The sequence below is a fragment of the Lytechinus variegatus genome, chromosome 3, assembly GCF_018143015.1.
Source record: "Lytechinus variegatus isolate NC3 chromosome 3, Lvar_3.0, whole genome shotgun sequence".
NCBI classification, from domain to species: domain Eukaryota; kingdom Metazoa; phylum Echinodermata; class Echinoidea; order Temnopleuroida; family Toxopneustidae; genus Lytechinus; species Lytechinus variegatus.
Genome location: NC_054742.1, coordinates 38,739,651 through 38,751,459, shown reverse-complemented (window position 1 = coordinate 38,751,459; position 11,809 = coordinate 38,739,651). Strand labels below are relative to the sequence as shown.

The window sequence follows — 11,809 nt, the reverse complement described above, 5'->3', positions numbered from 1 at the left end:
ATGGCTTATGTTGGGGGTGCACTGGGTGCAGGTGCACCCTCCCGCTGAGGTAGAGGAGTTCCGACACTGGCAAGCAAAAAAAAAAATGTATACCCCTTCTGCTTTCAACAGCTGATTTTCCAAACTTTAGTTCCACCTCCCCAAGATGTGAACCCCCACTGCTTTGAATATTATATCAGTGGCACCCCTTTACCACGTAAGTTCTACCTCCCCACCAGTGGCGTACCTAGGAATTTCCACGGGGGGGGGGATCGTCCGAAAAAAATATCCAAAAAAACGAAAAAAAGGTCTTCAACCACATAAAGGATTTCGTGACAGAAAAAAAAATGACATGCAAAAAAAAGAAAAGAAAAGAAAGGTCTTCAACTTCTCGTCAGGGGGGCTGGGTTGTGACTCGCCCCCCGTAGGTACGCTATAGTGCTCCCCACGCTCAAACCAGCCTATAGGCCTATATACGCCCTTGATAAAACGATGATTTCGAAGTGCACAATAAGATATTCAACGTCTGAATATTCGCATCAACTTTTGCTACGTTTTATTTAAATAATGGTGGGCACTTCATCACCCGAGAAATCTTTGGCATCGTGTTAAAAAAAGAAAAAAAAAAACCCTCATGAGTAAGTCCTTACGCCATACCCAGGGAAGAAACCCAATATTGCAAACCTTTTACCCGAAGCTCTGGGGGGCGGTTGTCAGATCTGACAACTTTCCTGGATTCTGATTGGTTGAGAAGCACTGTTACTATAGTAACTGTCGGATAAAATAGGACTTGTCGGATAAAACGTCTGACAAGTCCTTTCATGAAACGCTCCCCGGATGGGACCCGAGTTATCCTAAGCTAGGGGTAAATGCTATAATGTTACATCACCCCCCCCCCCGCAGATTCCTCTGCCAGGGAGTCCTTTAATAGTCTGCAGCTGATTTGAAATGAGCGTCCTTTAATGGACTTGACCTTTTTGCCCGTGTAATGTCAGAGACAGCAGATGTCTACATGCCATCTATTCATTATGGTATGCTGGGAATGAGGGTCGACCGCATGGCCATACCGGTATACCAGTTATAACGCATTATTGGAATATAACCTATACAAACTAAAGGGAAAACAGAACTGAATATGACTTATCCAAGTAAAATATATTAATGGTGAATTTCATTGTTTCCTTTGTCAATGCAGTTTTCTCTTTTCAAAACTATACGAATTGCCAAAAAAGTTAATCAGGATCCAGCTCATATTTACGGTATGTCTTACTTAGTACTAGTAATAGACCGGCGCAAGAAAAGGGGCAATAGTATAATTCTATATTATAAAAAAATTTAAGCCCTTTAATTTCTTTCATTATTTGTATTATTATTGTCATTGTTATCATTATTGTTATTATCATTATTATCATTATCATTATTATTATTATTATAATTTGGCATATAATTGTTGCTGTCAATGTTAGTATTGTTATCATCATTATTTTTTTTTATTATTATTATTTCAAACAGATACTGATGATTGTCTTATATAGTCGTCACCATCCGCACTTTCTAGCGGCCAATCAAGCCCTTCGAACCATTTACAGTGTGCGATTGTCACGCTTGAAACACATTTTTTTTTCAATGAAAAAAAATCAAATAATCATTTGTAACGAAATTTTATTAATGTACAACTTAGCAGGTGAACTGATGTTTTTTATACATTCACTTTTTTAATCAAGCAAGATCAAGGAACATGGGTTCCTGCAAGGTATATAGACATGGTATTTGCCAAAAATTCGCATACAATATAGCCTACCATAAATACCTTTTTTTTCCTCACAGGTAGCCAGAACAGACAAAATGGAAAGAGATCACTTTGATTGTAATTATTCTCATGATGAAATGTGCATTATCAATTTTGAAAAGGCATTACATTGCCTGCATGGAATAGCAGTGACTCCCCACGTCTCCCACGACGCGGCGCCGCCTAATTATAATACTAGTGAGATTTGTCTCGTTCAGGTTTATTGCCATGATGTATACGGTGCATGCAGGCAAAGATACGTGATTCTACTCTACACATATCCATGCATCATCCATTCACGATCACGTGCACTCGGAATATACTATCGACGACGTACGCACGCGCACGTTTAAACTGCGGCCCATATAGAGCTAGAGTTATATGTTTAGTACGTATTTAACGCTGCGCCTCGCCTAGCTTTGCTTCTCTCCATAGCCATCTCATGCATGCTTTGGATCTGGCCTGGGAACTCATTCATTGAGCTCTCTTAATTTTTAATCTTCAATATTCGTTAAAAAATCGTTTTCTGAAGAAAAACAACATTTTCTATTTGAGAACTTCTCTGAAATTATGACATCTTCGGTAGTCATGGCTGACAAGATTTTTGCTTCTGGTGAGGACTGTAAATCGAGCTGGAATGATGCGATGGCAAATTTCAACCAAGCAGACACGCACCTGGAAATAATGGGGAAGCCAGTTATGGAAAGATGGGAAACTCCCTACATGCACGAGCTAGCTAAAGTTGCTTCGTCTAAAGGTAACTGAAAAACAATCAAATAGAACGTTAAAGACTAACGTCTTTCTATCCCCCAATCTAAGATTTGCATAAATCAAAGGTTCACTTGCTACTAGATACTAAGATTTGAGCAAAAATTAAGGCATGCTCGACTAACTTAGAATTATCTAGATCTAGCTAGGGCCTAGTGATCTAGCCTAGGTCTAACGTTAGATCAAATGATCTACCCCAGCTAGCCTAACTTGACGATATGTTAGAAGTAGTACCAAGTTAACGTTTGGTATAGCAATCAAGATTTAAAATTTAATCCTAACTTGTATGATATAACCAAGTCTAAAATGTTAAGCTCATTTGTTTGCCCCTTAAATAAATATTGATAGACTGAACTAAATCTTATCAGTGTTTATTTTTGTAACCGATAGACTACACATTTTCTGGTAGATCAGTCTAACAGTACACTGCGTCTATCATCTAGCGTGATTATATTTCACCCGAAGCATGAATATGTTTGATTGTTTAAGAGTCTGAGCTAATGAGTTATGTACATGTAGGCCTACATGTGGCACCCAATAATTCTCAACAGTTTAAAAGCTGTGTTAGCACAATAATCAATTCAATATTCTTCCTAAAATCTAACACTAATATTCTTCCTAAAATTTAACACTGCATTCTTTCTTTTGTTTCACTTGGTATATGGAAAGGCCCATTGAATGTTGATGGATAGAAGTCAAATTCATAAATAATATTTTCCACAAACTAAGTATGAAATAGTTATAAGGATATTATCTTAAAATCTTAAGTTTTCATTTTATAATAGTCTTTTTTGTTTGTTCGCTCGCAACTATTAAAACAGAAATACCCCATACACCGCGTTAAAAGTTTTGACTCGATACGATAGTGACTGCCGAAAAATGGCAACTTTCACATGGATTTGCAGCCATTTTGCACAAATAAGATTATTCATCAAGCAAGAATACCTCCTGATTACCCAAGCGTAAACTTATGCACCACTTCAAAAAAAAAAAACAGTACAATACACCACAGGTGGTATGTACTTGAAGAAGATGAAGAAATAAATTATTCCTTTGGGGTATTCAGGGACCGCGTAACCGGAGAGGGGCGGGGCATTGGGGCTTCAGGTCCTAATTGTTTTCAATAAACGTGTACAAAAAAATCCCATCTGATAGTGACTTTTTGCATGGTAACAGGGGATAACGGAACTTTTAAAACTGTTCCATGGCTCCTGTTTATTTCATGACAAGGGGGCCGTTTCATAAAGCTGTTCGTAAAATAAGAGCGACTTTAAGAACGACTGGTGAAGCTTTCTTACGCGCTTAACCATCGCCAATGTATATACCATTTACCACAAGAAAGGATCACCAGTCATTCTTAAAATCGCTCTTAACTTACGAACAGCTTTATGAAACACCCACCAGGACTATTATTAAAGGGGCACTTAAGGTGTACCTTTTGAAACCCACTCCTTATATTTGTTATTGTTGTGTTTACAAATGTTAAGCTGTGTTTTTTGTGTGATTTACTTCTATTGCCCTGCAAGTAGTACAATAGTTCGTTACCTGACCTTGGTTTATTATTATTTATTTATCAGTATATGCACACATGTTGACCAGCAGCAGGGCTGAAAGGGTCAATTTACAATATCAATACAAAGTAAAAAAAAAAAAAAAAACCATAACAAGTACAGTAAATATAATTTTTGGCCTAATGATTGAATGGCATTATGAAAATCAATTTACATGAAGATGTATTTCTTGAATACAAAAGGATATATTATTTCAGGGACAGTGATTTTCCACGGTCGCGGAAAACGGTCGGAATTCACGAAAACGGCCTTTTGAATTGCTATTTATTAACAAATAGATGAGAAATGAAGTGTTGGATAATAAATGAAAATAAAAATATAAGAAATATTACATCTAGTATTTCTATAAAATTGTATTTCATATGCAATGAACTTTATATAATTGAACTGGATTTTATAACCCCTTTCCTCATTTCTTTGTGTATCTTCAGGCGGTTGTGTCCTAGAAATCGGTTTTGGCCTGGCCATTGCAGCAACCAAGATTCAGGAGGCGCCCATTACGGAGCACGTGATCATCGAATGTAATGACGGTGTGTTCGATCGCTTAGAGGAATGGCGGAAAACCCAACCCCATACCGTCACACCACTCAAAGGAATGTGGGAAGACGTCGTGCCTACGCTACCGGATAACAAATTTGATGGTGAGAGCATGCAACATTTTAATTTTTCCGTAGGAATATATACACGAACTTCACTTTGATGTACAACGCCATTTATGGTTTGGTTTGGTTTGGTGATTGCATTGATGTAGACAAGTATATATGGGAGGGGGTATATAAATATATTCATGATAGTGTCATAAGAATAATTTCAAGAGATTCGGAATAACACCAAATAGCAACAAGTACAAAAAAATAAAACAATTGTAAGGGGACCTGGACTAGAGGGGGGGGGGGGCGGTTAAAGATATGAATCCACAGTCGTTTTCCATCTGTGGAGACTTCTCATGAAATTCTTGTCGTTTGTCCACAATTGACGAATTCACTGTTCTTCAATTTTCATGATAGGGCAGTGTGAATGGCCAGACCGAGCCTGCAATATAAAAACAAAATATTATGGGACAGGGGTATAGCTAAAACTTTTAACCTTGTCTAATCCACAATTCTGAAAAGGAAGAAAATGCAATTTGTTCTGGGGTTGAATTTAAAATTTTGAAAAAAAATGTGCATCGCTTCACGAATTGCATTAAAGCTCGGTGACGTTAACAAAACCGAGTAGATATGATATGGAAATATCAGTGATGTTGCACTTGTGTAATTTTTTTTTTTGTAAAACGCTTCCAAAACTTTTTTGTTGTTAGCAGAAAAAGGAGACCTCTCCCGCAAAAAAAGAGAAAGAAATACAAATCAAATAAGATGACAAGCTCTGTTACGGATACATAGTAAGACTTTATTTTTTGCCTGTGAAAGGTCTATTTCTTTATTTTCAAATGAATACGTTTACTCTGGAACACCAGTAAAGCAGAAAAGAGGATTAGTGATTTGGGAACATAGCCATCCATTGTCTCTTATTTTTTTCTTGATAATCATGTTTTTTGGACAGATGTAAATTTTCTGTTGTTTATGGTGTGAATATCAATAATTCATGTTTTGCCGATGAAACTGTATTTTGTGCAGAAAATAAAGCAGATTTCTTAAGGTAGTAATTATTGTGGTAAAAAGGGCAATATAAAGTGCACTCTTTTCACCAAAATTGAATGCGAAAATGCACCATGCAGACTAACAAAAGGTTGATTAACCTTCGAACCGGGATAATAGGCCTATATACTGAAAGAGAGAGTCATCCACCTATTCGTACATATTGTTATATTATGTGTTAGATGAAAATCATTCGAACAAACTCGCTTATATTTACATTCCTGTAGGTATTCTGTACGACACATATCCTCTATCTGACGCAACATGGCATACGCATCAGTTCGAATTCATCAAGAATCATGCGTTCAGACTATTGAAACCAGGCGGTGTGTTAACATACTGTAACCTCACCTCGTGGGGAGAACTCATGAAGACCAAGTATACAGACATTCAACAAATGTTTCAGGTATATACACTGACAATTTACGTCAATTTATTTATAGGAATGAATAATTAGAATAAGAACAAATAAATTGACATCTGCTTGCACCTGTAGTTTGCATTTATTTTAATCTCATTAAATCACACTAACGAAATCAATTTAAAACCGATATGCCATTCGAAAAAAAAGTTTGATCGTCTCGAATGTACTTTGGGTTTCGTGGTTTCATTTTGACGACGTCAACATAAAAGTTTAAGGGCAAATAAGGGTCCTTCTGACTTCGAAAGTGGCTGGAAATCAACAGATAGATTAATTAATAGTGATTAGATTGAAAAGAAAATTAGCTTGAAAAAATCTTAAAGACCATTATGGTTAAACTCATATTAGCGTAGTAAAGAAAATATTTCGAATTTTAGATAAGAGCGACGCCATTCAAATAAAGATATTTAACAATCTAGAAATGAATGAACTTCCATTATTATAACCAGCTACATGTAACTATCAATTATTCTTTCATAGGATGTGAAACTTAAGTTTTGTTTTGACATTTCTACAGGAAACTCAGGTCCCATCTCTATGTGATGCTGGATTTAAGAAGGAGAATATATCGACCTCTCTTCTACCCATTACGCCTCCTAAAGAATGCCGCTACTACGCCCATAACTTCATGATTACACCTACTATCTTAAAGGCATAGCTAATCTAACGGTTGCCGAAATGATTTGGCAAATTATGTGTTCTACTAATTGTTGGTGTTTTTTCTAAAAAAAATAACAAATCCGTTCATTCGAAATAGTTGAAAGTTGCAAATGGATTCTCGTTGAAAATTTTGATATATTTTGAGAGCTAACTGATGATAACGTTAAGTAAAATCAAATAACGAAGTACTGTTGATTCTGGTATGAAGATTGCTAATCTAATCATTGTGATATTTGATGAAATTTCACAATGTGTAAAGTAAAGAAAAAGACAGCTTTTCTAATATGATATTCAGTTCATTGGAATTTGGGTTTCCTTTTCAAGCCATGACCATGAGGTGGATATTTTGCTCATATATTTTTTACCTTCACAATGAAGGGTGGAGGGGTGGGGATAGCATATTTTCTTCAGCTTTGCAGAGTATATGCCTTTCATGGTCATGATAGTATAATCTGGTTTGGTGTATTCAAAAGCTATTCACGGGTCACTTGTTTTTCACTAAGCTTCCGACTGCAAAAAGTCCCATGTTGATTTAACACCAGCCCGGAATCTATATATGTCCACACCAGAGAATTAGTATTGAAACAACACCAGTTCGGAATCAAACCGATGCTGTTTTAAAACTAATTGGTGTTGTATAAACACCAATCTGGTGTTAGACCAAAAAGAAACTGGTTAACACTTCTGCGGTGTGCAAATATATAGATTCCGGGGTGGTGTTAAATCAACACCGGAGTTTTTGCAGAGTTGGAATAGAATGCGAGAGAGATAAATCAGATATGTATAGGCCTCCAATATGAAATCTATTCGTAATATTCATAATAAATATATACATGTCCTTGCTTATCGAACGCAATACAATGGATATGTATGTAGACAGCATTTGCTTACGCACAGTTTATGATCGTACCTCGCGCGATCGGCCGCCCACGGGGTTGGGATAGTTGGCTCTTCCCCTCCCCCAACTTGAATGGAAAATGTAATTTTTACAACTGTCACAAAATGCCATTAAAGGTGTACTGTGCGCCAAAATGTTAAATTTTTCATAAAAAGTGAATGTAAGGAGGGGGGGGGGTTGACCATAATTAACATGAATCTATATCAGCAACGCCGAGAAATGAATATTCCGTATCGTCATGATCAAGTGAGAGATTGGTTTATCTAAATATGCCCCGCATTTCGTTTACTTAAGGCAAAGTTATCCCCAATAATGTACAAATATTTGAAATAAACTCCAAGTTTTCGCCAATATCATGAATATAGTATATTTTATGCCTATTTACACTCTAAAAATGAAGTGCTAATTTAGCTCTTAAAGGGCGTGTATAGTGACTGCACTTCGGAGTGCTGATTTGTCTCGTTCAAATTTGAACTAGACAAATCAGCACTCAGAAGTGCAGTCACTATACACGCTCTTTAAGAGCTGAATTAGCACTTCATTTTTTAGAGTGCATCTTTCTTCCGCAGCATAAATACCGTAGACTTTTATACGTTGAAATTTCAAAATAGGCGTGGCTTCAATAGCATCATATGGTTATATGAATAGGATAAAATCTATTGGGCATTACACATGAAGTGAATGAAATGAACTGAATACAGGCCTAGATGGCAATTTTCAGTCACGGCTCGTGATCATGTCACCATACGAAAATTGATTCTTTTACCACACATTTCATGAATAAAGGATCACGGGTAACTCGATCAACTTGACCTAGCGTCATGATAACCCCTCCAGCAAGTACCCTTGTGTAAAAACAAGACCATAGCAAATGCAGGACTTTAGAATTCAATGGAGAATTTGACATCAAGGTGTATTTAATGCTTATTCTTGTGGTCTATGAAGTTTTTCTAAACTCTTTGGATCATGAAAGAAAATACTAATAATCGCATGTACACTCCCAATTAGGGCAAATTTTACATCGATTCTTTGGCGAAACTAAAGTTAGAATATATCATTTTATTTTCTAGTTTTTCTATTTCAAAGCATATTTAGATGGTGTAAAGTCTGTGGTTTTCATATCATATTGTTTTGTTGTGTATTTTCTGATTAAAGTGTTGTGCAAAATATACAAAAAATTACCCGTCTATTCAGGTTTGTGGTTTTTTTGCCAGCAAGTAAAAAGAGGTATGAATATTGTGGAATTTAACATATCTCACAGTTTTTAGACTCTGGAAGCTTCACTCTACAACTGGTATTGCAAAAATATTAATTTTATAATTCTACAGAAAGAAAACAAATAGGGATATATAGTTTTTACAATTTTCGATATTCAAAAAGGTAGAGACTAATGAAATTCTGGTGCTTCGTAAAAATGTGCATCTTAGTCGGTATAGCTTGGCACCTCCAAGACTAGAATTTGTAAAATGAGCATCTGTCAAAATATGTGCGATAGGTCTGATATGCTATTGCTGTTTTCAAATACTTTAATTTTGGTTGATTTTTAAAGAAGCCTTTCCATGAAACACAATAAGAGTTCAGTTATGAAAATTTTACGTGCTGTGTCATTTCAGATTTTAAACTATGAAAATTGTTAAATAATGTTTGCATGGCATCCCATGTTGTAGTACATGGCACTGCGTTTATGTTTTATTAAACCAAGCGAAACGTTCTTGATTTGTTTGAATACGAGTATGTTGAAAATCCCAGTTTAATACTTGTTTGATATTTCTCTATTAAATCTCATCAACTTGCTGGGGGTAAACTTGACATTTAATAACTCATCCATGCTAATGATCAACGAAACCAAACACAATTATCTGAACAAATTTGGTATATAATCCTTCTTTATTATGTCTTTTAACAAACAACAAAAACTATAGACTTCTTGATTTATTAATACATGAACAATCTTTAGTGGTATCAAGCAGGTATAAAACGACTGTGAAAGACAGCAATAATTGCACTTTCTCTTGCATTCAAAACAATTTACCTGATAAATTGACATTTTGCAGAGAATATGTATATACAAAGCATTGGAATCCACATCTACACGGTATACAAGAAGAAATATATCAAAACAAACATTCATAGAACTCAAGAGTGCGTCATCTATCGGACTGTAGATGAAATTATGGACTAGAATAATTCACATTTCAAAGCGATTTTTTTTTCAACGCTTGCCACTCATTTTGACATTAAAAAAAACAAAGCAAGTTATTTCTTGAAAGACATTGGTCCAACCCTTGTTATCTGGTACGCACATTGCACTATCTCTTTTAATTCCGGATTTTTAATGAACAAATAAATTCCTATTTACACAGAGTATACATCTTCACATAATATCTGAACGTAATAACGACAATTACATATAAAATCTATAAATACTAAGAGTCCAGATTATTCATCTACAATATACACATCAATTGCCTTATATCAGGATATTTACAATTTTTTTCTGAATTGTGGCATTGCTAAAGAGCACCCCACTTGCCAAACAAAAGGATTGTTGAACTTAGTAGAAGAATACAATTTAAAAAAAATTTGTTGATAAGCCAACGAGGATAATGCAGACATCTGCAACACTTATTGATGTAATATATTCCTCAAATCATAACAGGATAACTTTTTGTGATGTCATTCCACTAGGCATGAGCGATCACTATACGGTGATTTGTTCTTTCTGAAACAGACGCTAGTATTGCCTATTGTCCAGTAAATTTTGTTCAGTTTTGAATAAACACGCACCTCTTAGGGAAAAAAAGAGTGCGACAAAAAAAAGGATGAATATTGACGTATTGATCAAGATGGAGGAATGAAATAAAAAAACCGTGCTAAATTTTCGAAATCTGACAGTGACTGGATATTATACAGAAAACTTAGAAATACTGTTACAGATATGATACGAAAGGCAAAAAGCAATATATTTCAGAGATAATCTTGAACAACAAAGGGAATCGTCCTGCTATGTGGAAATCTTTACGATGTAAGATTCCTAAAAAAACACAAGAAGTTAATCCAAAAGCTGTCTTTTAATGGTAAAGATGTTTTGGGATTTAAGGGAATTGCCACACGCTTAATCTGGCAGCTAAACGCAAAGAAAGGTTTACCTTTGACGACACTATGGATCAACCACTTTCAGTTTAAGCTGATCTCAAGTCGAGATGTTAAAAAACACATCAGTGAAATTGCAAGTAATTACAAGGCCACTGGCCTGGATCGAATTCTAGCACATGTAATTACGCCAATGACACACTGTCCATAGGGAGGATTCCTGATGCATGGAAAAGGGCTCGTGTAAAGCAAATCTTAAAAATTAAGTGGTGACAATACTAATCCGTCAAACAATAGACCAATCTCGGTACTCCTGGTTTTGTCTGAAGTCTTAGAAAAGATTGTGTATAACTACCTGCCAAACAATAGTTTGCTTGATCCAGCGTGGTTTTCGTCCAGGCCACTCAACCACTGCCTATTACTAATGATTTTGCTAAGAAAATGATCAAGGTTACGTTATTGGTATGGTCACTATAGACCTGGAGACGGCATTTGATTTAATATCGTCTGAATTTTGGTTAAATAAATTATCTTACTTTGGATTTGATCAGGATGCAGTAAAATGGTTTCGCAATTATTTTGGTAGGCAGCAATCAACGGTTGTCAATGGTGATATGTCAGGCTTTCGTACTGTTGAAAGTGGGGGTACCTCAGGGAGTATCCTAGGCGCCCTCATCTTTATAATCACTCTAAATGATTTGGTCAGATCTGTAGAACAATGCTCCCTCTCTTTATATGCAGATGATACATGCATTTACTTTGCATATAAAGAGCCCAGAAATGTATGACTATTAACAGAGATTTAAAGTTAATTTCTAGATGGTTTTCTAATAATGGACTATTAATCAACACCAATAAGTTTTAATTTATGTTATTAGGATCTAAAGCAAAGCTCCGTCTATTCGATGATATAAAAATACAAATGCAAAATTATGAAATGCAAAGGGTAAGCCAATGTTGGCGTAATAATAGACAGCTTCCTAACCTGGACCC

The 11,809-nt window shown here is 35.7% G+C and overlaps 1 protein-coding gene across 1 annotated transcript; it reads left to right on the top strand.

Annotated features, from left to right (window-relative positions):
• Positions 1–2,154: 2,154 nt before the first annotated feature.
• Positions 2,155–7,864, top strand: LOC121410971 (guanidinoacetate N-methyltransferase A-like). The gene is made up of 4 exons (XM_041603384.1): positions 2,155–2,525; positions 4,539–4,748; positions 5,972–6,150; positions 6,683–7,864. Exons 1-4 carry the CDS (start codon positions 2,339–2,341, stop codon positions 6,821–6,823), a joined length of 717 nt encoding a protein of 238 aa, XP_041459318.1. The 5' UTR covers positions 2,155–2,338; the 3' UTR covers positions 6,824–7,864.
• Positions 7,865–11,809: the final 3,945 nt, after the last annotated feature.